The sequence below is a fragment of the Saitoella complicata genome (genome assembly GCF_001661265.1).
Source record: "Saitoella complicata NRRL Y-17804 unplaced genomic scaffold SAICOscaffold_12, whole genome shotgun sequence".
NCBI classification, from domain to species: Eukaryota; Fungi; Ascomycota; class Saitoellomycetes; order Saitoellales; family Saitoellaceae; genus Saitoella; species Saitoella complicata.
The window spans coordinates 95,750-120,654 of NW_017567003.1; the positions used below are offsets into that span (position 1 = coordinate 95,750).

The 24,905-nt window shown below is 51.5% G+C and overlaps 13 protein-coding genes and 1 non-coding gene across 14 annotated transcripts; 9 read left to right on the top strand and 5 right to left on the bottom strand.

Annotated features, from left to right (window-relative positions):
• Positions 1-60: 60 nt before the first annotated feature.
• SAICODRAFT_71319 (Nucleotidylyl transferase) lies at positions 61-1,395 on the top strand (the record flags this gene model as incomplete). Its single annotated transcript, XM_019170671.1, has 3 exons — positions 61-102; positions 161-260; positions 313-1,395. The coding sequence occupies 3 exons, from the start codon at positions 61-63 to the stop codon at positions 990-992; spliced, it is 822 nt and encodes a 273-aa protein (XP_019024000.1). The 3' UTR covers positions 993-1,395.
• SAICODRAFT_25420 (DnaJ-domain-containing protein) lies at positions 1,333-2,720 on the bottom strand (the record flags this gene model as incomplete). Its single annotated transcript, XM_019166858.1, has 3 exons — positions 1,333-2,144; positions 2,198-2,579; positions 2,634-2,720. The coding sequence occupies 3 exons, from the start codon at positions 2,718-2,720 to the stop codon at positions 1,333-1,335; spliced, it is 1,281 nt and encodes a 426-aa protein (XP_019024001.1).
• Positions 2,721-3,204: 484 nt separating this feature from the next.
• Positions 3,205-5,086, top strand: SAICODRAFT_57039 (uncharacterized protein; the record flags this gene model as incomplete). The annotated part of the gene is made up of 3 exons (XM_019169504.1): positions 3,205-3,553; positions 3,607-3,726; positions 3,780-5,086. 3 exons carry the CDS (start codon positions 3,205-3,207, stop codon positions 5,084-5,086), a joined length of 1,776 nt encoding a protein of 591 aa, XP_019024002.1.
• Positions 5,087-5,559: 473 nt separating this feature from the next.
• SAICODRAFT_25422 (GTPase rho1) lies at positions 5,560-6,405 on the top strand (the record flags this gene model as incomplete). Its single annotated transcript, XM_019166859.1, has 5 exons — positions 5,560-5,627; positions 5,713-5,740; positions 5,768-6,013; positions 6,066-6,200; positions 6,256-6,405. The coding sequence occupies 5 exons, from the start codon at positions 5,560-5,562 to the stop codon at positions 6,403-6,405; spliced, it is 627 nt and encodes a 208-aa protein (XP_019024003.1).
• A 156-nt stretch (positions 6,406-6,561) lies between these two features.
• On the bottom strand, positions 6,562-9,870 carry SAICODRAFT_80307 (uncharacterized protein). The gene is made up of 2 exons (XM_019171195.1): positions 9,689-9,870; positions 6,562-9,635 (listed from the first exon to the last, which is right to left on the bottom strand). Exon 2 carries the CDS (start codon positions 9,423-9,425, stop codon positions 6,804-6,806), a length of 2,622 nt encoding a protein of 873 aa, XP_019024004.1. The 5' UTR covers positions 9,426-9,635; positions 9,689-9,870; the 3' UTR covers positions 6,562-6,803.
• A 1,921-nt stretch (positions 9,871-11,791) lies between these two features.
• SAICODRAFT_t72 lies at positions 11,792-11,896 on the top strand. The gene has a single exon. It is a non-coding gene; the product is annotated as a tRNA-Ile (tRNA).
• Positions 11,897-13,277: 1,381 nt separating this feature from the next.
• SAICODRAFT_19263 (uncharacterized protein) lies at positions 13,278-14,419 on the top strand. The gene is made up of 2 exons (XM_019166072.1): positions 13,278-14,163; positions 14,215-14,419. The coding sequence occupies exons 1-2, from the start codon at positions 13,557-13,559 to the stop codon at positions 14,364-14,366; spliced, it is 759 nt and encodes a 252-aa protein (XP_019024005.1). The 5' UTR covers positions 13,278-13,556; the 3' UTR covers positions 14,367-14,419.
• Positions 14,420-14,570: 151 nt separating this feature from the next.
• SAICODRAFT_92532 (mitochondrial carrier) lies at positions 14,571-15,794 on the bottom strand (the record flags this gene model as incomplete). The annotated part of the gene is made up of 2 exons (XM_019171815.1): positions 14,571-15,328; positions 15,368-15,794. The coding sequence occupies 2 exons, from the start codon at positions 15,792-15,794 to the stop codon at positions 14,700-14,702; spliced, it is 1,056 nt and encodes a 351-aa protein (XP_019024006.1). The 3' UTR covers positions 14,571-14,699.
• A 453-nt stretch (positions 15,795-16,247) lies between these two features.
• SAICODRAFT_35170 (uncharacterized protein) lies at positions 16,248-16,751 on the bottom strand (the record flags this gene model as incomplete). The annotated part of the gene is made up of 4 exons (XM_019168405.1): positions 16,248-16,357; positions 16,411-16,534; positions 16,590-16,672; positions 16,724-16,751. The coding sequence occupies 4 exons, from the start codon at positions 16,749-16,751 to the stop codon at positions 16,248-16,250; spliced, it is 345 nt and encodes a 114-aa protein (XP_019024007.1).
• Positions 16,752-16,888: 137 nt separating this feature from the next.
• SAICODRAFT_19265 (cytochrome b-c1 complex subunit 7) lies at positions 16,889-17,791 on the top strand. The gene is made up of 3 exons (XM_019166073.1): positions 16,889-17,029; positions 17,155-17,317; positions 17,670-17,791. Exons 1-3 carry the CDS (start codon positions 16,902-16,904, stop codon positions 17,775-17,777), a joined length of 399 nt encoding a protein of 132 aa, XP_019024008.1. The 5' UTR covers positions 16,889-16,901; the 3' UTR covers positions 17,778-17,791.
• A 1,564-nt stretch (positions 17,792-19,355) lies between these two features.
• Positions 19,356-20,636, top strand: SAICODRAFT_7501 (uncharacterized protein; the record flags this gene model as incomplete). Its single annotated transcript, XM_019170955.1, has 2 exons — positions 19,356-19,407; positions 19,471-20,636. The coding sequence occupies 2 exons, from the start codon at positions 19,356-19,358 to the stop codon at positions 20,634-20,636; spliced, it is 1,218 nt and encodes a 405-aa protein (XP_019024009.1).
• Positions 20,637-21,181: 545 nt separating this feature from the next.
• On the top strand, positions 21,182-22,933 carry SAICODRAFT_56920 (ABC1-domain-containing protein; the record flags this gene model as incomplete). Its single annotated transcript, XM_019169495.1, has 2 exons — positions 21,182-21,504; positions 21,562-22,933. 2 exons carry the CDS (start codon positions 21,182-21,184, stop codon positions 22,931-22,933), a joined length of 1,695 nt encoding a protein of 564 aa, XP_019024010.1.
• An 88-nt stretch (positions 22,934-23,021) lies between these two features.
• On the bottom strand, positions 23,022-23,450 carry SAICODRAFT_7503 (uncharacterized protein; the record flags this gene model as incomplete). Its single annotated transcript, XM_019170956.1, has 3 exons — positions 23,022-23,064; positions 23,112-23,288; positions 23,347-23,450. 3 exons carry the CDS (start codon positions 23,448-23,450, stop codon positions 23,022-23,024), a joined length of 324 nt encoding a protein of 107 aa, XP_019024011.1.
• Positions 23,451-23,624: 174 nt separating this feature from the next.
• Positions 23,625-24,872, top strand: SAICODRAFT_19269 (uncharacterized protein). The gene is made up of 2 exons (XM_019166074.1): positions 23,625-23,791; positions 23,842-24,872. Exons 1-2 carry the CDS (start codon positions 23,646-23,648, stop codon positions 24,662-24,664), a joined length of 969 nt encoding a protein of 322 aa, XP_019024012.1. The 5' UTR covers positions 23,625-23,645; the 3' UTR covers positions 24,665-24,872.
• The last annotated feature ends 33 nt before the right edge of the window (positions 24,873-24,905 follow it).

The following is a 24,905-nucleotide window of genomic DNA, read 5'->3' on the forward strand; positions in this document are numbered from 1 at the left end:
AAAGAGTTGATGCTGAGATCGACTGTTGTTGCAATTGGAAGGTCAAGGAGGTTCTTCACGATGGACACGACCATTTTATCCGCTATGATTGACCGCTTTCAGGTGAGTGGTTATGTTGCTATGGTCCGAAGGGTGATGTAGCTGATCACACAGGTGACAGGAGGATGCAAAAACCGGTAAAGAGACATTCCAGCTCATATCCTCATCCTGCGAAACATTCCCGCACACATCTCCTTCCTCACCCACAAAAACTCTCTACAGTACGTCCCATCTCTCCCTTCCGTAACAGTAGGGCTGATCACTCATTCGTAGTCCTCGACTCCTCCTTCAACCCACCCCACCGCGCCCACCTCGCCCTCGCCCGAATCAGAAAAGATGGAGACACTCTCGCGAATAGCCCAACCCTCCTGTTACTCGCAACAAACAACGCCGACAAAGGTGCACATCCCACCGCGCAACTCACCCGCCGCCTCGAAATGATGGAAGCCCTCCGTACCTCAAACCTGTCCGACACAACAAGTGCGATAGCCGTAACCTCTTATCCCTATTTCGTCGACAAAGCGCGTGTGATTCGGGAGAGATGGCCAGATGTGAATCAGGTCTGGCCAATAGGCTTCGACACTTTCCTGAGATTACTGGACCCAAAGTACTACCCAAACCACGACCTACAAGCCGGTTTTGGTGATTTCTTTACCTATAGCCGTGTCATTGCCATCACCCGCCCCGGCGAGAAATGGGGCGAGCGTGAAGAACAGGAATCATTCCTCCGTGCTATCCGTCGGGGGGAACGAAGCGGCGTACCGAAAGAGTGGGCGGAACGGATTGAGTTTGAGGTGCTTGATAGGATTCGGGGGATTAGCTCGACGAGGATTAGGGAGGCGGCGAATGCGGGGGATGAGGAGGAGTTGGGGAGGTTGTTGCCAAGGGGGGTTTTAGAGTATGTTGTTGAGAATGGGTTGTATAGGGATGAGGATACTACGCCGAGTTTATAGTCGACATCACAGCCTGTAGAATATATTCACCACTGGCATACGAGCAGTTGCGTTTGACGATGACTCTGTCGACGATGAAGGCAGGCATGGCAACTTCGGATGGAGGTTCGCCGATAAAGGCAGCGCGTAGGGTGTTTAGAAGTTCATAATGTTCTCAAAGGGTTTGTGGATGGCTACGATGGGTCACTTGGTGCTGATGGTGATGCCATGAATATATTAATCCCGATACCATATGCTATGAAAGCTCCAAAACTCCCTGCTACTAAGAACAGCCCATAGTCGTCACACACCTCGTGCTATCAGATCCCCCATCCCTTTCCAAACACTTCAACGTCCTCTTTTAGTAGTACTGATTAGAGATCCTATACCCCATCTCCTGCAGCCTCTCACAAGCCGGCATAGGCTTCGACTTCGCCGCCTCATACTTCTCTGTATCAGGCCTAATCCCCCAAAACCCATACGCATCATTCATCTCCCTCGTCTTAACCTCATGCTCCCTCGAACACGCATCCTGAAGTCCCCTCACATACGTAACCTCAACCTCATTCCCCAACTTCGAAAACTTCGAACGTGACCAGCCGTCGACTTTTTTAGGGTCGACAAAGTAATTGATGTTGTATTTGGGGGTCGTGCGCATTTCGGTCATTGGAGGTTGTTTTTGGAAGCCCCAGGTTGGTGTGGAAGCTGCGGTACTATCTCCGAAGAGCGATGAGAGGAGGGGGATGATGAAGAGGACGATGAGAGGCAACAGCTGAATCAACTGCTGCACCAAACTCTTCTGCTCCTGCTGCTCCCTCCCCGCCCGTCTCGCACCCTGGGTCCGCACCCTGGGGCCACCAAATCCGCCGCCAAACCCGTTTCCGCCAAACTGATGCATCCTGATTCCCGGCCCTCCCCCAAACGCGACACCAGGCCCGAATCCACCGCCGAACCCGCCACCACCGAATCCGCCTTGTCCGAAGAACATGTTGAAGATATCGTTCGGGTCGATTTCTTCACCAAACATATTTGCTGCGCCGGGTCGGCCTCCGAAGCCGTTGAAGCCGCCTCCGCCTCCGCCAGCAGGCATACGCGATTCTGGATCGCCGCCGACGCGGTCATACATGGTTCGTTTATCCGAGTCAGAAAGGACTTGGAAGGCTTTCGAGATCACTGTAAGCTTGCGGATTAGCATTTGATATCAACTACGAATCGGTCGAACTGACTTTTGAATGCTTCGTCTGCACCTGGTGCTCCGTTCTTATCCGGATGCATTTGCAACGCCAGCTTCCTGTATGCTTTCTTGACTTCTCCATCTGTAGCTTCTTTTTTGATATCCAAGATTTCGTAGTATGCGGTTGCTTTACACCGTCGTACTCTTCGTACCGCAGCTTCCTGCTCAGAGGTGAACTCTCTCTGTTCCGGACCATGTGAATGATTCGCCGAGGGTCGTGGCCGACTCGATGTCGTTCCTGCTGATGGCTGTGCCGAGGATGTCGAACTCGATGATGTCCCTTCTGATGGGCTTGGTGGGGAGCCTGTTTGTACTGTCTTGAGGAAGGCTTGACCTTCTGGGGTGCTGCACATGGCTAATGACTTGTTTACGAACTGTACAAAGAGGTGTCAGCGTACCATTTAGACGACGGCTTACATCTTTTATACCTTCAGGGCACCAGCTGCGTCGCCAGCTTCCCACTTCCTCCTTGCAACCGCCAGAGCCTTGAGCGCATCTTCCTTGTTGGCTTCCATGTTAACGGGCAGTTCCGGACACGTGGAGCTTGGTGTATATGCCGAGAGAAACTCGTATATCAGTCGTTGACGAGTAAACGCAGGCTGATCTGTCGAAGAGATGCCCTATATGCTGTTCGTTGTCGTCGATGTTTCCGGCGCGGTTCTGCTACGTTCGATTCGTGTACCTCTCGGAGCTCGCCCAACGTTTCGGTGCAGCTCAACTACGCGCATGCGGTAAACCACGACGCCAGCTCCCGATCTGATTGTGACACGGGGAAAGCAAGAAAGCAAGGCGTGGAAGAGGCAATTGCGACAATCCGCCGTCAAGACAAACAGCCGGATTATGTTTTGAACGGCCATCACGGAAGCCAGTCACCTGCTCAGCCTCGACTGCCTGCCCCGCCTCTGCTATGCACAGTGCCTGTACCGCTCGAAGGTTAAACCTCGCGATGATTTAAATGACATCGATACCCCATTCAATTCAGATGCCCTACTTGGACCGATGACGACCTCAACAGCTGACTCTATCAATGGCTTTTCCATTGTGACCATTGTGATCTTTATCCTCGTGCAGATCATCGTGATCCGCGGGGTGAAGGTGCCAGTGTTCCTTCCTGCTTTCGGTGATCCCTCGAGGAAGTGGATTCGGACGCATTTTCCTCTGAATCTTGTAACTGCGCCGGTGTTGGGTGTTATCATCCTCCTCATCGCGCAGTGTATAGGATGGAGCGTGGTGGGAAATGGAATCGCGGGTACGGATGGCATTGTGCCGTACAACATCCTGATTCTGTTCTTTTCGTTGGCATACATGGCTATTTCTCTCGACCTGACAGGAATTTTGCAGAGCGCAGGTGAGCTGACGCCGGCCCAGTAACCAGTGTTTCAATACTGACGCGTCTCACAGCTTTCTGGGTATGCAACAAAGGTGGCTCGAAAGGCCGTGTTCTGTACTTCTATTTCTACCTCCTCACGACAGGGCTGAGTGTCGTTCTCGGTAATGACCCCGTCATCCTGAGCGGAACAGGTGTGTTTGAGAATGGCAATCTGAATTTGGGCTCGGCTAACAAAAGCGCACAGCTTTCCTGGTCTACTACACCCGCGTCGCGGAAGTCTCCCCAATCTCCTGGCTGTTTTCAGAATTTGCATCCTGTAATACATCTTCCATGGTCCTCTTCGTCGGAAACCCGACAAACCTCGTCGTGTGTGAAGGGTTCGGGATTAATTACCTCGCCTTCACAGCCTGGACCATTCTCCCCTTCCTGGCATGTTCTGTCGCATGTTACATTGCGTTGTACATCCAGTTCAGGAAAGAGGAGTACATCCCGAAACGAATCTACACCCCCGAGCTCGATCCGAAAAGTGTCTTGCTAGATCCCGTCGGCGCAATCGTGGGAAGTGCGATGCTCCTCGCGTGCCTCTTCGTCCTCATCGGCGCTTCTTTCGCGGGTGTGGAAGCATGGGAGATTTCCATGCCCTTCGCGGTCGGAAAATTGATCTTTGACGTTGTTTGGGATCAGATCAAGTTCATGAAGAAAAGGAACGAGCGAGCGGAAGCTGACTCTGGTAGGGAGCTTGAGCATGTTGATACGCCGAGACCTGGAGAGACTGTGCAGATGGCTTCGTCTACTAAGATGGCGGAGGAGTCAGATACGGAGGGTTTGACAAAGAGGGCGAAGTCGCAGGATCCTGTGGCTGCAGTTGCGGATGGTGATGTCCCTGAGGCTGACAGACCTACTGCTGTTCAGGAAGACGAGGTCCACCCGGATCCCACGGCCACTCCCGCCTCTAAACCCGTGGCGAACGAGCAACGCACCGTCGTCCCCTCTACGTTCGCTCGCAAATGGGAAGTCTTCAAACATCGCTTTCCAACCCTCGCAACCACCCTCCCCCGCCTCCCCTTCGGCCTCCTCCCCTTCGCCTTCGCCCAGTTTATCCTTGTGGAAGCCCTTGCTCACACAGGCTGGATCGCGGTCTTTGCCCGTTGGGCGGCGGTAGTGTGTGGTACCTCTCTCCCGGCAACCGTCTGGTTCTTCGGATTCATGACGGTGGTACTCTGTAACATCAGCGGCACAAATATCGGCGCAACAGTCCTCCTTGCCAAAATCGTGCAACACGCGAACTTTACAGCCAGGACAGGCGTTGATCAAGCGATCATCCGCGGTGCCGTATGGGCAATCGCCGTAGGCAGCAACATCGGTGCCGTAAGTTTCACATTCTCGGCTTCCTTGGCGGGATTACTCTGGCGGACGATTCTGTTGCAGAAGGGAATAAGAATTACGGCTTGGCAGTTCATGAGGTGGAATGTGTTGCCGATCGTTACGATGGCTGTGGTTGGGTTTGCGGTGGTGTATGGGGAGGTTAAGGTGTATTATGGATCTGCTTAATGTGGTGGGCGGGATGGCGTCGCCGAAGCAACTGGTAGTCCGACCGCTTCGTGGCCGCATTATGCAAGCATCTACACGACGTTTCTTCTTGATGGTGCAATAGCCTATCGTAGTGCGAATGTTCTAAGGTTCTCGGTTGCTGACATTTGGCGAGCGGGCCGTGACCGTGCAGCAGCCCGGCAAGCTCTGGACAAGCAGAAACAGAGGACCAGATGACCAAAGCGAGATCATGACTGAACAATCCAATCGTAGAGAATATCAGAATTTGGTAGAAATATACCGGGAACATCATTCTGGCTCCTCAGGGGTGATTGCCGCCGTGTTTCTCGCAACGGCGCTAACTGGACCCAGACTCGACCACACCGCAACAAACGACATCCAGCCCGACAACGACCTCCAACCAACCCCTTCAACGACCCAGAGACTCATCCGTTCTAAGGGCGACATCTCCTAATACATACACCTCATTTCATATGGCCGATATTCGCAGGAAGCTCGTTATTGTCGGAGATGGTGCTTGCGGAAAGACATGTTTGCTCATGTATGCTCAGTTCCGCTACCACACTGCGATTCGCCGTGCTGTACATACATATTTGCCGGATAAATGCTGACTTTCTTGCCTATAGTGTCTTCTCCAAGGGTACCTTCCCTGAGGTATGTTGCGGCTGATCATTCCCTTAGCACATGTTTCGCACACCAGAACATAAAGTCGCTAACGCATATCACCAGGTCTACGTCCCTACTGTCTTCGAGAACTACGTTGCGGATGTTGAGGTCGACGGTAAACGCGTAGAGTTGGCGCTGTGGGATACTGCTGGTCAGGAAGACTACGATCGCCTTCGTCCCCTTTCCTACCCCGACTCGCACGTCATCCTTATCTGCTTCGCTGTCGATTCGCCTGATTCGCTTGACAACGTGCAGGAGAAGGTAGTTCCAAATATGAAAGTACTTCAGAAACTGAGCTGACAGTCGTGTACAGTGGATTTCTGAGGTCTTGCACTTCTGCCCACGCTTGCCCATCATCCTCGTCGCCTGTAAGAAGGATCTCCGATTCGACCCCAAAACTATCGACGAGCTTCGCAAGACTTCTCAGAGCCCGGTGACGCCAGAGGAGGTACGCTTTGTTTCGTTAGAGTCCGTGGAAGTCGTGCTAACACAATGACGTACAGGGTGAGGCTGTTGCGCAGAAGATTGGTGCCGACAAGTACCTCGAGTGTTCCGCCAAGTTGAACGACGGTGTCCGTGAAGTCTTTGAGCACGCCACGAGGGCTGCTCTCTCCCAGAGGCAAAAGAAGAACAAGAAGTGCACCGTCTTGTAAGGTGTGGGCGGGCGATGGTCGAATGGAGTCATCAGTCGGCGCGGCATGCGTCGTGTGCAATTCAGCGTGATGTTGTTTGAAGGATCTTGAGATATTAATTAGGTACTGGAACGGTGGATGGCGGCCTTGTGGATTGGTTGTTTCCTTTTTTGTTTTGAGTATACATCGTGTACCTGAGTGTCTCTTTGATTTACGTTTTCTTTTTGCTTTCCTTCGGGGAATCTCTGTCTAATCTTCTAGCTTTACTGCTGAAATGAAGGATTTTAATGATATGTGTGTCATTGCAAATTGGCATAATAGGGATGTTCTCGGGCATTTGCCTGGCTATCTAGGGTATACGTGAGAGCGTAATTTAAGCACCGCCGCGGAGACTTGACAGGACCTCGTGGATCATCTCCTTAAGCCGACGTATCCATGGGCTCTCCCGCCCCAGCCAGACGAGCAGCCCTACGTTCCGCCTTGAAAGCCTGGATTTTCGCCTTCAGCTCCGTAGCAGGGATAACGTCCTCGATCTTGAGCGGGCTACGGTTAAACGGATCCTTCGGGTCGTTCAGCAAATGAGCCTTGATCGATGACCGGTCAATAGTAGCTTGCGACACAGGAAGGATGACAGGATCCTCCATGAGCTCATAAGTGAGCGGATCAAGGAACTCATCAGGAATCTCTCCCAACTCTTCTTCCTCAGCCAGGTCCTCTAACTTCGCCTTCTCAATGCGCTCAACCAACTTCATCAACGCCTCGATGTCCTTGGGACTCTTCATCGTGTATTTGGTCAGGATGCTAGCAGCACGCTCGAATAACTCCTTCTTGTAAGAACGGCCATCACGAGCGACAGCCAAGATGAACTCCGATTTGTCCTGGAGATTCAAGTAGATATCAATAATCGCTGATAACAAATCCCTCGGAGTAAAGCGGTACTTTTGCGGCTCCTTAACCTTGAGAGTCGTGCACCGCGGGCCCACCAGTGCGTCGACGTTGTAGTCCAACATCGCCGCAAAGCGGTCGACAATCTCATTCGTGCAGAAAGCATCTGGGATAGTGCCGGTAAACAAGCGAAGCATGGCGACAGTCTCGTTCGCGAGCGAAACATAAGACCCTGCGGAACGCTCGGCCGAACGTAAGTTACCTTCAAGCTCCTGGCGCTCACGGGTAGGCGGCGCAGCCGGGTCGACCTGTTCTGCATCTAGCTCATTCTGCAGCTTGTTGATTTCCGTCAACTTAGACAATCCCTCATCAAGGAGGTATGTCGCGTCGTTGATAAGGAGAGCGACGAAACGGATGAAGAAGTCCAAGTTGTTCGTCCGCTCTCTGCTCAACCTGTCGCGGTACGCGGGGTTCTCCCAAACAGCCTTGAAGACTTGGGAAATGTGATACCGGATGTTGAACTTGTCGTAAAACTGCGACGACGCTCCGGTTTGCTCACATTCGATGTAGAACGTCATCATTGCCGGCAAGAGATGCTCCAAGGCGAATGGATCACCATTCAGCATATCACCCAAGCAACCATTCGGCATCCCAGGCTGCTTATAAGTACCGAAGTATAAGATCTCAATGAGCTTTGCCTTCAAGTGCGGATTCTGGATATATGCGGAGGTGCGCACAAAGGTAATAGCAAAGATCACAATCTCGGCACTTGGATTGCTCGCAATGATCCTGGGATCGTTCCGCGAGAGGTGCAGGAAAAATTCTGCGACATCTTCCACCGTGTACTGAGGCAGGTTCCTGAAGGCATCAGGTGCGGAGGGCGGGAGAGGCAAGCGTAGTGGCTGTTGAGGGTGCTGGCCCTTGGGATCGACTAAGCGCAACAACCAAGTCGCAACCACGTTCATGAACAAGAGCGACTGGGTCATCGATACTTTTTCGAGCAACAGCGAATCATAGGCGTACTTCAAGCATAAACTCTCATCAATACGCTTGGCCAGTTTGTCGAGGGTTGCGCGGTAAAGAGGGGCTTGAGGTGTGTTTGCAAACCTTGGCTCCTCCATCCTACCTCTCTCGAGCTTCTTCTTCCAATCTTCGATCTCCTTAATCAAGCTTTCATGCTCCTGCAATGCCAATCCCAACCCGTAGTGATGTGCTGCAACATTCAAGAAGAATACTTCGGATATGAAGTTTGTCGCACCATCCGCCTTGTTTCCGTAAAACGTAGCAGCCTCCTTCTCATCAGCGCTTAGTTTTGTCTCCTCAGCGATCTGCAACCTCGGCTCCCTCCTGAAGTATGCGACATCAATCTTGTCGATCTTCGAGTGCGTGAGATCCATGAAGGGCTCGCAGAACTTGTTCAAGACGGCCGTGACGTTGAGCATAAACCCGTCCGTAGCAATCGTTGCCGGGTCAACTTGCATGGCACGACGCTTGTGATTAAGGTTGATAACCCGCGCAAACCAGTTAAGAACAGCCTCGCGTGCCGTCGGAGACGCACGGACAACTGCGTTGGTAATATTGAACAGTTGCGTCTGCAGCGTATTCGAAGTCATTCTCACGACGCTCATCATATTATCCGGTGCCATATTGTATTTGTTCTGTGGCACATTAGGGAAGTACGATGCAGCAATCTTGAGATGCAACGGAGAGAGCCTAAATAGAGGTCCGAAAATCGACAGACTTTCGATGTTTGCTGCTGTTAGGTTCTCCGGATTCCATGTAGGCAACGTCGGAATCAAAGCCGCCACGGGTTTGAGGCTGACCAGTGTTGTAAACGCATTCAAGTATGGTTGATACCCGTCGGCGATGGTCATGCCGCTCAGTCGTCCACATATCCCTTCCACAACTGGCCCCATAACGTCTTCAAGGCCATCTGGGTTCGCAGCCATCTCTGTCAAGAACTCATACGGCACCGCATTATCACTGGACGGATCCGAAATCAGTAATCTGTCCAACAAGCTTGCGGGTGGTGCCGATGACGACTCAAACATGTCCGGCATGTAGAGTGCAAATCCGGCGAAAGAAACGAGAAGGCGCTTGGTCTCTACAAGCAATTGAGCCTTAGGCTCGCCGCCCGTCTGTGTTGCAGCCGACATGAAACGCGACGTGCGGACAATTGTTTGAGCGCGGCGCCATGACGAAAGGAAATATGTGAAGGGAGAAACGGTCGGGTTTTGTGATGGGTATGCATACAGGACGCGGTCAATGCAGTTGACGTCCAACCGGGGAACTGCGCCCTCCTCCTCCAACTCTTGACGCAGTCCGCTCAGGTATGTTAGAGTGCTGTCCTTCTGTACGGCATCGGGCTATATATAAAGATCAGTTATAACTTCTTCTGGCAGGTTTGAGGCAGACATACGTTCAGAGTAACCTTCAGAATGCTACTTAATGTCGCCTCCGCCCAGTCCTCATAGCTCTGCTGTACCACAGGTTTCGGTTCGGCTGGAGCCGGTTTTGGTGCTTCCTTCACAGGAGTAGTCGTGCGTTGTACAGTAATCGTCTTCGGCTTCGGTGCGGGTACAGACTCGGCAGGAGCTGTGGAAGGTTGAGGCGACTGTGAGGGAGTACCACCGAGCTTCGCCAGACGCTTGGCACGAATCTTGACGAGAATTAGCAATTATTCGTGAGCTCGAACCGGTTCGCATACCTTTTCGGCATCAGACATTGCAGACATCGTGAATTCCTTCCTTCGTACACTCAAGGTTTCTGGAGCCGGTCAAGTCCTGGCGGTGTATGAGGCTACTGCGTCTGATGCGTGATGCCGCCGCCAACGCATCACAACCAGGGCCGGCAAGTGGTAATGTGTATGAATTATTCGCATTTGCTATGGGCTTTGCGGTGCATTACATCTATCAATCTGCCTGCCCTCTTCCCTGGCCCTCTCTTCGTCGACGTTGTCGCGGAGTCGCCCGTGTTGAAAACCCCGGGCCTAGTCACACGTCCAATACCAGTAACATTACAGGTAGCATCATTCTCCTTAAGCCCCAATGGAAATAACATGTTCTTTTTTGTTCACGCCTTCAAAAATATTGGGTGCGCAGACCGGGAAGGTCTTTGCTTCTTGTCGTTCTTCACTCCTCGCAACAAACCATTTGCCTGTATCAGAATCCTTCTCCAGGATATATGCTTCATTTAGAAGCCTTCGGTACATCCGTGACAAGAATCTGGTGTTAGGGTACGAGTGTCCCTGGTCGCTTCTGGATCAGGATCTCTGAACATCTTCGCAAGCCTTCGCTTCTGCAACTCCGTTAATGGAGGTATAATTGTCTCTGGCTCTTGCAGCCGCTGTTCAATGCTCTCAACCAAGTAACGAGGTATTGGAGCAATGATTCTCTTCTTTAGTTCCTTGAATTGCTTTTTCCGAAAATTGACCTCTTGTTTAGGAGTCAGATTTTTGGTAAGGTCAATTGCTATAGGCAATTCCACCTCAAACTGTTTCTTCGGAAACTGACTCTTCGCAAGTGCTGTGAATGGCTCCGGGATCACCGGCGGGTCGCCTTCCAGTCTCCCGGTATGAGCGGCTCAGCTCGAGGAGTTGGAGGAAGGGCAGCCTTCAGAAACACATCACATCGCTCCTCGCGACGTCCTTACGTGCACTCCAATACCTCCTTCAAAGCTTTGAGGTTACCCATGTTTGCCTTCTCAAGTTTCTTCACGTCTTCTTGAGCACTTATCAAACCTGTGGTTCTGTGTGACCGGAACATAGAACGGATAACAGTTGTGAAATGCTCGCGGGCATGTAGATCTAGCAGCATTGCAGCACTGACGAGAAGGTGTCTACGTTACACGGGGGCGGAATACAGCTATGTATGTCGAATACGCGAAAGTGGCAGTTGGCGATGGGCGCGCGGGGAGGAGAAGCAGCTGAAGCGTTCTCACGGTGATCGTAACAACTGTGGCGAGTGAGTTTAGGGAAGACATAATTGAGAAAAACGGAAAGGAGGGGAACACAATTCTATTTTCGCGTAGCATGTCAAATATTACTATTGATGCATCCCAAATGAGTGCCTGTGCACATACGGCTGCGGTACCGGTGACGTCGGGGCGTGGGAACACGTCTGTGTCGTCCTTCAAAAAGATTCCAATCATTCACCATCCCATAACTACTATTGGTTTTGGTCGTCTATTTAGACCGCAAGAAGCAATTTACCCCACCAGTGGCACAACATCGATGCGGACTTCACATTGCCAGGCTTCGAGCGCGGGGCGGAGAGCGACGAGGAGACCGGAGAGAGCAAGACAATGGTCACGTATGGTAAAGGAGACCCGTGGAAAAGTCGTGAAGGATTGACATGCGTTATGGACATGTTCACCAGAACCCTGGCCATTCCCACACATAGTTCCGAGCGTCGTCGAGCGGTACTCACCGGTGGTCTGGAGCTCTGCAAGAAGAGAAAGATATGATTCGGCCCCCACAGCTCAGCGGGTTATGAGCGACATTGAACGGAGAAACACGTTCTCTGCCCTCGTAGCTCAGCCGGTTTAGAGCATCGTGCTTATAGTAATCCGAAAGGGTAACTATGCTTTAGTCACGCGAAGGTCGCGAGTTCGATCCTCGCCTAGGGCATTTATTTTCTTCAGATATATCTTCTGGCTGCAACGGCGGATCCCGTACCGCCACTGTAGAAGGGGTGACGGATGGTGTTTGTGCTGTCTTTTTTGCCGGAGTTGCGCAATGCCACTGAATTTGTAGGTCGTCGTGGGTGGACGGGGCTATAGCGGCAGATGGCGCCGGCTCGCACGGTCGCGGGCGTGTCACCTCGTTTGAGCGGACAGGCTGTGGTTGGGCGTAGGACTTCAAACGAATCTGCGACTCATATTCCATAACAAAACTCGAACCTCTTGAGATCAATTTTAGCTAGGCTGCAAATCACGCTAGCCGGCTCTGCCATCGACGACATGTGAAGTTTCACGCGCGCGGTTGCATGCTTCGAGCCGTCCATCGTCAGCTGTCGGATTACCTTATATTTCTATTATTATTGTCTTCAGCGATAGTTGGAACTGTCGGAACAGCTTCGCTAGCTTCCCTGGACACATTGAAATCGCAGTTGAGGGGTGAGGAAGCGGTGTCACACGGGCGCTTGCGGTCGTCAGCACAAACTACCTGCCTGATACTACTGTCTGACGCAGCTCCATAACCGCCTAAAAACCTCTCCTTAAACCAAACTCCTCCCGATCACATGCCCATACTGCACGTACGATTATCCTATGCGCTTACCTGTTCCCGATGTCCCGTGCTTCCACACCTAGGCCCTGTTTCGGATATGCAACCTTAACCGGTTCATCGATATCCCCATCGAGCATCCGGTTTCAGACGGTATGACCCTTCGCTTTTGTATAGAACGTCCATGCTTATGACTGTATCGGGTCTCCTGATCGTTAAGCTTGTTGGGTAACGTTTACCGTCGGGGCATCGGGGGCGGAGTCGGTGGGGTAAGGAGGGGATGAGGGAGGTGGTGCACGTGTACCTTTGATCGGGAATTCGGATTGTCATTCATGGAAGGCATGTGAAAGATCAGGGAGCCTGTATGAACAGGCATCGTTTGAAGCCTGGTCTCTGTTCCCATCGTTACCGTTAACAATTCATTGCAACCTTGGGATAATGTAACGGCAAATCCATTGGGGGAAGACATATCCGTGACATCCGTGGATGTAGGGGAACAACATGCTTCACAATATGCTTTGCGCTACAGTAATCTCATACGTAAAGGAGGGGCGAACAATATACTCCACATACCTCGGCCCCGGCTCATCGTCAGATAAAGTGTACCACATGCATCGGGAGATCCCTTCCCCAGCCATTTTACTAGTTTTACGTAAGCATAAAGCTTTCCCAATACCCAGAAACGGTTCGGATGTTCGCTTTGGCCGCGGCCGGATATGCCCGCGACATGTCGATATCGATATTCGGGGCGATGGTGTGGAAATAACCAGGCATATGGCCATGGCAAACGGTGTACCACGCACCCTTTCACATGGAGAATACGACCAAAGGAGGAGCAACTACCCCGGAAACCTCGATCACGTTTGCAAAATAGACTTCGATTCTTTCACCCCACTGTTCGTTGGGCGGTGCTGGTTGACTTTTGGCACATGCATCGGCGGAAAAGCACGCTTCCCTGAGCTTGGTAGGGGGATTATAAATACCTCTCTCTTCCCTCCATTACCTTCAACCGCGAGCACTCAGCTGCTATATTACGAGCATCCGTCATTCCTATTTATCAACCATGGACCTTCGCAACATCATGTACGCTGCTCCGGGTGCGACTCCTCAGACCACACGTCCTGACAATGCGGTTTTCTCTCACAGGTGTAACGAGCCCGCTTCTCACATTGTCCCAACGAAATACAACGCGAATACAAACAAACCGCGTTATACTCAGATTTCCCGTCTTCCGCCTCTCAAATGTGACTCTATCCAGCGTCCAGTCGTGGTACCGGTGGACCAGGGCAAGAACCTCTTCTCGCCACAAAGTCCACAATACCACGGTCAATTGATGTCACCCGCACCCTCTCACGGATCCTCAATTTCGACGTCAGTGGTAGACACCACCGAGACCCAAATCATCCAACACCGCAGGAGTTCCACCTCCTCCGAAGCTTCCTCCTCCACCGCCTCCTCTTCTGGCCGCTACACCCCCTACCCAACACAAACTTCCCGTCCCTCGAGTCCCTCAATGACGGTGGCGATGCAGAGATCCATCTCAGAGGCAAGTGTAATGCCGGGTGGGAAGGTTAAGAGGCCGGTGAGTCTCAAGAGGCAGATGCAGCATTTGAGGAGTGAGCAGAAGCGTCGTGAGAATTTGAAGAATGGGTTTGACCAGTTAAAACAAGGTATGCTGAATACTCCGTGTTGACAACGATTTCGGGCTAATCAGTGTACAGCCGTTCCATGTACACGTGAAAGTCAAGACCCCAAGGCGACTATCCTCATGAAAGCAGTTGATTATATCAGTGCCTTGGAAGCGGAGTTGTTGAAGGCGCAAGGAAGAGTATCGCAACTCGAGCATCAAACAGGGGGCAGTTGGTACACTTGAGTGCAATGGAGATTATTTATCAACGAGATTGATTATGTAAGGTGTTGGGTTGCTTGGGTTTAAGTGTACGACGTTCAGCATGCTTGTCTTGCAATTGCTTGTTTTTGAGAATTAGTTTGGGTTGGCTGGCGTTACGTTTCTGTCTTTACATGATACCCTCGATATTAACTGAGCGTCATTGCTTCCGTTTCGTATCATTCAAATTCTCGCGCTCTTGGCTAACATGCTAATAATGGTGATAGCTGGGTATACGGTAGCATCCTCCCAATCTCTATCAAAATATGCTCCGAGCTCCAAAATGACCAGGATCTACTGTTCATCGATATCACGCCCTTACTCCTCGTCTTCATCAAAAGACTTACTCCACGTTTCCAATTTCTTGGCAATCAGCTCATACGTCCAAATCGTCAACGCACTACTCGGCACGGTCCGAAACATATTCACCCCCATCCCAGTATAAAACGACCTCCACCCCTCTTCCAAATACACCTTCCGCACGGCCTGTATCACACCTCGATACTTCGCTGATTTGTCGCCTTTCGTTTGAGTTTGTAGTCGTGTTCGGATTATTTCATGGGGGTATGTCACGGCGCTTGCGATAATTTTCGAGATACTGCTTGCGGCGAGGATCGCTCCACTTCCGGGTTCCACGCCGTCGGCGTTTCCTTGCCATTGGGAGATCCATACTTTGAATTGTTCGTAGAGGGGGAACTGTACGGCGACGTGCGTCACGCCCAATAAACTGGGTCCGAGTCCTCTGTAGAATGTTCGTATGCCTTCGTCTTGGTACATTCTTCGGATGGCGTCGGGTGTTGAATTGTAGTGCCACGGCGTGTGTTTCGATTGTGTCATCAAGCGGGTTTTGACGACCCAGATTGGGTTCGTGAGGGCTGTCGAGGAAGCGCCCGCCGTGAGTGCCGACGCAATATGTGACATCCATGGAGATTCTGTACCGTCGTTAGCTTCCCATCAAGGCTAGTCGGACATTGGCATACCCAGACGATCACCATACCACACCTTACACTTCTCATATATCGTAAAATACGCCGCCCACGTCGGCAGATACCCTAACACCGTCGGCCCCAACCCACGATACATCCCCCTAACCCCCTCCTCATGCCATATTCGCTTCAAACTCGGAATCATACCCTGATATCGTATCGCAGTCATCCCATCCACAGGATGCCGTCGCGAGATCTCAGCTTGGAGGCCGCCTTGGGCTTGTAATCGAGTTTTGACAACATCGAGGGGACAAACGATTACCGCGGAGGTGAGACCGGCTGAGGCGCCGGCAATGGTGTTGTTAACATCTTTGGAGAAGCGCAGGTAGGCTAGTTTGTCTCGGAGTGTGTGCGATGGGTAAGAGAGGTGGGTGGGGGTATTTCGATGTTCGGTTGTGTGTTGTGCGGCGTCGCTGGAGGGAGACATTGGTGTGTGCAAGCGGTACTTAAACAATGACACTGAAGCTGATGTTAGCAATCGTGCTTCGGATGAGGGTGTGGAGACGTACCAGCTCATGATCTATCTCAATATTTTCGTGGATGCGCAGAAGAGATAAGGTATGAACAGGGACCGCAAACGCGATCCGACGCTGAACGAAGAAGAAGTAAACCGGACGCCTTCCGCTGATGTATAAGCTCTGCTCCTCGGTTGCTCAGATGCGATCGGGTGAAGTTACTGCCTGTTGACTCTTGCGCAGATCAGACTCGAAATACAGCTTCAGCTTCAGTGCACTCCGCACCGGACTCACGGCTACCTAAACTTAGGTTCTGCCACAATGTCATAAAAGTCACATGAGATCAGATCTGGGTATAATTATGGCTAAGAGCTATGGGATATCGTACAATTTCCAAACATACAACAATGCATTTTCGGTCATGACTAAGGCTTCGGCTTGACGTCCAGACCGGCTGGTACTTGACCCACTGCGGCAGTCTCCCTGTCAAGCTGCGCTGCTGCATCAGGCTTCTTACCCCAATCCGTCTTCCATGCTGTAAATCATTAGCAAACGTCTCGAATGTGAGTTTCTGTAAGGAAAACGAACCTGGCTCAGTCTTCTGGGCGTTGGCCCTGATGTGTGCCATGAGTTGCGCTCCATTATCAATATCCTCGGCGGCACGCCGTTGCCGCTGTTCAAGGAACTCCTTCTTCAGTGCTGGTGATAATCTCTGTTCCAGTGGTTAGTATTGGAGAAAAGGATCGACAAAAGACAAGGGAACAAACCTTTACGAGTTCATCCTCCGAAGGCATAATGTAATACTGAAGTTGATGCCCTCCGACCGCGATAACAGTACCCCAGAACAGCGCTACACTGCGTGTTAACCGAGGCTTGTCCTATCAAGAAGAGTATCACAAACCCTTGACCCATCTGCCAGCATTAGACATGTTCGTTTATAAACTTCGCACACTCGCCTTCGAAATATACGGGCACGCAGGTTCACGTACTAAACCCCTCTGGGCCAGCCAACCAAAAAGCTGCATTACAGCACCTCCAACATCGACCCCATCAGAACCATCGAATATACATCAGCAAAAATGGCCACTCCCGTTTCCGGTATCTCTCTTGCCAACCTGATCAAGGCTTCGCCTTTCCTGACCAAGGCCTTGACGCCCATCGCGAACACCTACTACAAGTTCACCGCTTACCAGCAGATTGGTTTCCGGTACGTGCCACCAACTCCCCGATCCCGCCTCTCTCCCTCTTTCCGTCGCTCTCAGCGTGACGAGGCAGCTTGGAGATGGCAGTGGACAAACTTTGAGAACCGCGGAGCTGATTCCGATCGCACAGCTACGACGACCTCATCCCCGAGGAGAACCTCGCCATGATCAAGGCCCTCAAGCGTCTTTCGCCAAAGGAGCACGCTGACCGTGTTTACCGTATGCGTGTTGCTTCTCAGTGCTCTATGTCTCACACTCTTTTGCCTAAGGAGCAGTGGACTACGCTCGACCAGGTATGTATATCGATGTGGATGGGTGGGCGGGCAAGGCGAGGCGAGGGTGTGCGTAAGGGTTGTTTGGATCACGTTCAACTGAAGAAGGAAGACGGCTAAGGACCGAGGGGAGTATGGAGGATGGGGCGATGTATGATATCTTGTCGCCATTGTGGGGTACAGACTGCCCAATGACTGGATGACGGGGTATCCCCATAGCTGGCCCGAGCTCCTCTCAAACAAAAACCCTGGACAAAAGAGCAATGACTGAACGTGATGATCCGGCATCCACCCTCGCCCATAACCCATCCTTTACCCCGCCTGGCCATTTTGTTATATATATTTGTGATAAGATGCTGACATTCTCGCACAGGACCACCGTTACATCTCAAACATCCTCAAGGAGGTCGAGGCCGAGGAGCAGGAGCGCGCTGATTTGGATGCTATGATCATCCGCAAGAAGCCCGCGAGTGCCCACTAAACGTACAGGATGGTGATGGTACTGGGGATGCTTTGAGATCGAGATGATCTCAGCGAGGAGGCAGAGCACTGAAGATGGAGGAGAAAACAAATGTACTCTATTTGAGGATGAAGGAGGAAGATGGGGAGGAAAGGTAGCGATATTCATGATGATACCGAGGGGATGACAGAGGAGTGAACATAATACAAATACCTTAAACATATGGATGTGTGCAGCGTGCAGCGTGATGAGGAAGTGCATCGTAGGGATGCAGTGGGGTTGTCGACCCGGGTGATCGTCATTTGCTACGGATCCTCATGCCTTGTGCTTTGAAGCGGTGATTAAGGGTCCTTTGCCACCTGCGCGGGCCTGGTCATGGCATCCTACCCGTCAGTTCCGGTGTACCGGTACCACGAGCTTTCGTTTGATGGGTTTGACGCCGTCTACGCCTTCCCTTATCCAGTCCTTTTGCCACGATGATTGTAAGAAGTGTCGTAGGTGACACGGATTCGAGTTCCAATTCGAAGGCGATATCGATTGTAATAAAGGTACGGTGCGACAAGGTTCGGCTCCGCCCCGGGTAACATGATTTATCGTCGGAGAGTAATTACATGTATATATATGACCAGCTGGTTAACCCGCACTTCCCGCTCATAGCTTACATTTGATAACAATTAACCGCAAGTGACGGTACTCTGATATCCGACCGGGTACAGCTTTCATTTGATGGAGGCTGAATGACCCGCACAGCTGTATGGATGGCCATGGACGTATCTACGTTACGTTCTCATGGCTGTGTTGATCGCGCAATGGGCCAGATCGCTCACCCAGGCACCCCACCAAGCAACGAAGCGCTCAATTGAGACGGATATGACCGCGCGGTGGGAATACCAGGACCCCTCTTGAATTGGTGATATACGGGGTGGCAAATTACCATCTCAACCGAGCGATACGTCGCACGTGTAGATACTCCGAAGTGAGCTTGTGAAACGTTAGAAGTCACGCCGGATGAGACACCGGATCTACGGTGGTCGCAAAAAGAGGAGGAAGAGGATAGGAGAATAACGGGATCACGGCCTTTCGAATTTGCCAGTGAAATGGAGAGTCAACTGCCAGCTTCGGGGGTGGCTCACAGCGGGCTGCCTGGAAATCATGCAGGCGCCGGGTCATGGCAACGGCGGTCGTTGGGGGGCCTCGATATCGATGAGCCGCGCTGCTATTTATGGAACCGTGATTGTTTCGAGGAGCGTGCTGTCAATTGACCAGAAAGGAGAACGAAGTCGTCGTAATCATCGTAAGGGAATCGGCCATCCATCGTACAGACAGAGCTTGGACCGTCTGTTTACTTGCTGCCAAGAACGCGCGTCGGACTGCACCGGTTTCTCGCCCTGCTACTAGGCCCCCCTGAAATCTCCCTCGCCGCTCCACAACAAAAGGCGCCTCGGCTGCCCCACTCCAAAGTTCCTTCCCTACCCAACCCACCGAGCAAGACTCTTCTACAAGGAGTACCCATTCGCTTCCCCAATCTTTCGATATATACGAACCGTACAGACGTCCGGTCCTACCTAATCCCTAATTCTCTTCATTACTATCAACAAAATGTTCAAGAAGGTCCTTGTTGCGTCTTTGATGGCTTTCGCCATGGCTCAGGGTGAGTGAATGCTTCAATTGGCAGCATACATCCCGAGTAAATACTAACCAATTGGTTCTACAGCTGCCGATGACTCGTGCTCCAACAGCACTTTCACCATCAACTCCCAGTCCGACCTCGATGCCCTTGCTTCCTGTGACACCGTCACCGGTAACATTGTCATCACCTCCCAGTTGGCTACTGCTACCTTGAACGGTGTTCAGGAGATCAACGGTGACCTTCAGGTTCTCCAGGACATCGCATTGACCGTCTTGTCCGCTCCTTCCCTCCAGTCCATCTCTGGTACTCTCAAGTTGGTCAACTTGACCCTCTTGAACACTCTCGCTATGCCTGCCTTGACCTCCTTGGGTGGTATCGACTTCGAGACTCTCCCTGCTCTCCAGCAGGTTCAGTTCAACACTGGTGTCACCTCCGCTGACGATGTCCTCATCACCGACACTCAGCTCAACTCCTTGGACGGTATCACCTTGACCACCGCCAACACCATCGACATCAACAACAACATCTACCTCAGGAACATCTCCATGCCCCAGTTGGCTTCCGTCTCCGACACCATCAACATTGCCTACAACTTCGCTTCCCTCTACGTCAACTTCCCCGCCCTCCTCACTGCTGGTAACGCTACCTTCTTCTCCACTGGTGATGTCAACACCCCCAAGTTGAACAACGTTACTGGTGGTTTGGGTTACATCAACGGTTCCATGACCTCCGTCACTGCCAGGAACCTTACCTCTGTTGGTTCCCTTACCTTCAACGACAACACCAAGTTGTCCAACATCTCCATGCCCAACTTGGCCACCATCAACGGTGCTTTCTTGATTGCCAACAACACTGACTTGTTGGTCATCGACGGATTCCCCAAGGTCTCTGAGGTTGCTGGTGCCATTGACTTCACTGGTGACTTCACCAACGTCTCCCTTCCTGCCCTTTCTGACGTCAAGGGTGGAATGAACGTTCAGTCTACCTCTGACGAGTTCGAGTGCCCCTTCGAGGATGACTCCACCAACGGTGTTATCAAGGGTGACACCTTCGTCTGCAAGGGTGCTTTGAAGACCGTTACCACCGGTTTGAATGGTACCAACCAGACCGCTGACGGTTCCGGCACTGGTACCTCCACCTCCTCTGGTTCCTCCTCTTCCTCCACCTCTACCTCTGGTGCCTCCAAGGTTGCCTCCGCCATGGGTGTTGCTGCCTTGATCGCTGGTGCCGTCGCCCAGTTCGCTCTCTAAGCGACTTGAGTCTTGGTTATCTCAGTGAAACGGGCTGTACAAAATTGGAGGGGGGGCGAACGCGTTACAAGTTGGATGCGTATTAATGGATAGAAGATACTATATTAGCATGGTTTTCTTCGAGGAGGTCGGGTCTTTTACACTACGGGCGTAATGGGTTTTCATTCATTGTTTTTTTATTCTCTTCTATTATCCTGAGCGTTATTTGTGGTTCTCACTTCTCTGGATGGTCGCTGATCCTCTGGCTGCTTAACAAACTTTCTCATTGCTCACGTCTGTCGTCCTCATTGTCTTCGTCGTCCGTCGTAGCTTTTCCCAGAATGCGCTGGTGTTGCAGTATATAGCCGCGATGGCCGTATCGAACATGGTAACGTCATTAACGACACGAAATCGACATTCTCGAAATTCGCACTTGAAAAGCAAGAGACTCCCATCCGAACGGCCAAGGCAGTACGGTAATGTACCGCAGACCATCTCAGATGGCTTTCCGCCTTCCACGACAGCAGCATGGTATCTTTAGAATAGGTGGTGCACGACTTGTTAGCATGCTTCCGCCGCGAACAGTTCCAGCTTGGACGATCGCTCCACCATCGCCCGAATCCCTTGGAGCGCCGAAGAAGGCATCGAAGATTTCCCGGAAACGCACGACGCTCATCATTCTTGGATTAGCTGGTGTTGGATCGTATTTCGCAGACGGTTACTTCAACGGTCGTGCGATTCGCCGGACGCTCCGGACGGCGTGGACTGGAGTCGTCATCGCTGTTGACTACAAGATTAATTTCCATGAGGGGAACGCTGCGGAAGGTGGTATCGATAGGTTGCACGAGAGGGTTGCGAAGAGGATGTATGACACGATTCGATCGAATGGGTATAAAAGAACTGTGCCAGATACCTCATGAGTGATGCTGACGAAGTCTGTGTACAGAGGTCTATACATCAAGATTGGACAAGCACTTGCGATGCAGGCGGATATCCTCCCACCGGCGTACTCGAGGATGTTCTCGACCCTTTTCGATTCCGCACCGGCAATACCGTGGCGCGAGGTTCATAAGATCTTGACAAGGGAACTCGGAAGACCACCAGAGGAGGTGTTTGCGTATATTGACCCAAGGGTCGCTGCGTCGGCTTCCATCGCACAAGTCCATAGGGCACGACTACATACCGGCGAATGGGTCGCTGTCAAGGTTCAGAAACCTGAGATCGCGAAGCAGGTGGAGTGGGATCTGTGGTCGTACAAGATGCTGTTGTATGTGTACGAGAACTACATCTTCGACATTCCCATTTACTTCACCGCGGATTTCACTGCGGCGCAGTTACGTTCTGAAACGGACTTTGTCAACGAAGCGAAGAACGCGGAGAAGACCGCTGCCTTCATCGTGACTGAACCATCCCTCCATGGTCGTGTACGCGTACCAGAGGTATTCTGGGATTATACTACTAGCAAAATCATGACTGCAACTTGGGAGGAAGGTGTCCGTATCAACGAAAACGAGAAGATTAGGCGCATGGGGATTAGCCACAAAGAGGTGATGCAGACAATGTGTGACCTCTTCGCAGCACAGATGTTCAAGTTTGGGTTCTTGCACGCCGACCCGCATCCAGGGAATATCCTCGTGAGACGGAAGGCGAAGGGGAGAGGTTCAGAACTTGTGTTGTTGGATCATGGACTGTATATTTCTGAGCCGGAGATGTTGAGGGAGGATTACTGTGAGCTTTGGAAGAGCTTGGTGACGTTTGATAACGCGACCATCAGGAAAATTGCCGTGGGTTGGGGTATCACGAACCCGGACCTCTTGGCTTCCGCAACACTTCTGAGACCTTACTCTGGTGGTAAACGTGGATCACTCGGCGGCGGCAAGGACGGAAAGCAAGGAAAGATTCTGGATCCATATGAAGCTCAGCTTGCTTTGAAGGAGAAGTTGAAGTCGTTCTTGAGCGATACCTCAAAGATCCCACAAGAACTCCTCTTCATCGGTCGCAACATGCGTATCGTCCAAGCCAACAACCGTCAACTCGGCTCACCCGTCAACCGCATCGCAATCCTTGCTAATTGGGCGTCCCGATCCCTCGCTGACCTTCCACGCGGAGCATCCTTCTCTGCTCGGATAGGCGCTTGGTGGAAACATATCAAGTTCCGGTTTGCCATCACGGTGATCAATGGAACCTTTTACTGGACGAGGTTGAAGCAGATCGTGACGGGGAGTACGGATAGTTATGAGGATTTGATTTTGAAGGAGATGAGGAGTGTTGCGAGAGGTGTGGGGTTGGATGTTAGTGATAGAGCATTTGAGGGATGATGGGTTTTGGATGTATAGGTTAGGTATGTAAGAATATTGAAGTTATGGCTAGGTCACTAGGTGGATAGCTATTGCTGAAGCAAAGACATTAGAGATACAGACGCTGACCGTATCGAATGACGGAGATCAGACTGTCCACAATTTAGCCAGGATGCCTCGCAGAATAGCACAATCATACCTCAGAACCATCATCAATCCCGCAGGCATCACCTTCCTGCTACCAGCATAACGCTTGGCAAAGAATCCCAATAACAAGAGCGAAACCCAGAAGATCATCTTGGCGTTTTCATACTCGCGGGATGTGAGGGATGCTCCGTAAGCGATCAAAAGGGCGGAAATACTCGCGCTGATGATCCTGTATGTCGTCCGTCAGCAGTGCTCCGGGTGCAACTATAAGCACAACGTCGACATACGAAGCGATTGATTTCGCCTTGATGAAGCCAATTGCTCCGCCGAGAAAGGTCAGCAAAGCGAATGAGTAGCCAAAGAAGTCAATTTGAGCAGAAGTAGGAGCCATTTTGTGGTGTTTGGTGTTACGTTTAGGCAGGATCTTTAGTTATGTGATACCCCGATCAGAATGCGTTCATTAGAGATGTCCCGGAATTGGTGATGTTACGCGTATCTTCGTTACAGTGCAGCTGCAGATGCAGGGATCGAGAGACGTACGAGCTCGAACTTTGAAAGGCCGAGCGCAATTACGAGAGAAGACAAGATGTCGGCAACACATTCGCAGCCATTGTTGACGAGGCTTTTGACGTTCAAGCAGGCAAATGCTTCGCCTCTTATCTCGTTCTTGCCAACGTTGTCGCAGTCTTTGGTGCCGGTGACTCGATCCTTCGTAAAAAAGGCACTGTTGCAGTGAGTACATCGATCTGCTTGACGTATCAACAGTCACTGACATATCTTAGAGATTTGAGAGTTCTATACGTTACATCTGAGTCTAACACTAAGCATGTACGAAACATTTATGGTGCTGAGACCGAGGTCATCGAGACTCTTCGACCATCACCAGATGGGTCCTCCTACAACCGACTTTCAGTCACGCAAACCCTCGCTGAAATCAAATCACGGATAACATCTGCAAACTGGACGCCCGGAAAGTACATACTGGTGATCGATTCTCTGCGATACATTGATGCTGAGAACGTTGCTGCGTTCGTGGGTGCATTGGCGAGTCTGCGGCCATTGAGTGTGTTAGTGACGTGTTCAACGTCGGTGCCGGAGGTTGGTGGGACGTATTCGCCTGGGAAGGAGACTTTGTTGAGGTATCTGTCAACGACGATTATCTCGCCGTTTGAGGAGAAGACGTTTGGGGCCGTCTCTTTAGATGACGAGAAACCGGTGTGGCCACTACAACTATCAGCACAAAGACAAAGAGATCTCTTACTCACCGTCGAGCATCGAAGAAAATCCGGACGTGCGGTAGTGGAAGAATGCGTCTTCGACATCGTTTCCTCGACAGTGAGGCTATACAAACCACCAGCACCATCTCTACCACCACCGAAGGAGGAGCCAAGTGTCGACGATGTTATGGCAGGCCTGACGACATTTAATTTGGGCATGACGGAGAGAGAGAGGAAGCAGAAGGAGGGTGTTGTGTTGCCGCATTTTAGTGCGCAGGATCTGGGCGGGGAGAAGGACGAGAAGGGGGATGAGGGGAGCATATGGTATGAGCCGGGGAGCGAAGATGATTATGATCCGGAGGATCCGGATGATGACCTGTTCCTGTAAGGTGGGAAGGATAAGAGTGGGAAGAGATCCAAATGGGAAGCATTCGGACGGAAGATCAGAATAGGTAGTGCCATGACAACCACCGCCGAGGCTGCTACAAACGGCTTCTGAGGTTCTGAAAAGGTGGCCTCGTATGTACATCGTGTTGCCCAACTAGGAAAGTGGCAGATGGACCACGAAAATTCCGCCAAAAAGTTTAATTTGAAGCAAATGACTAAAGATAATTCCAATATAGCTAAAA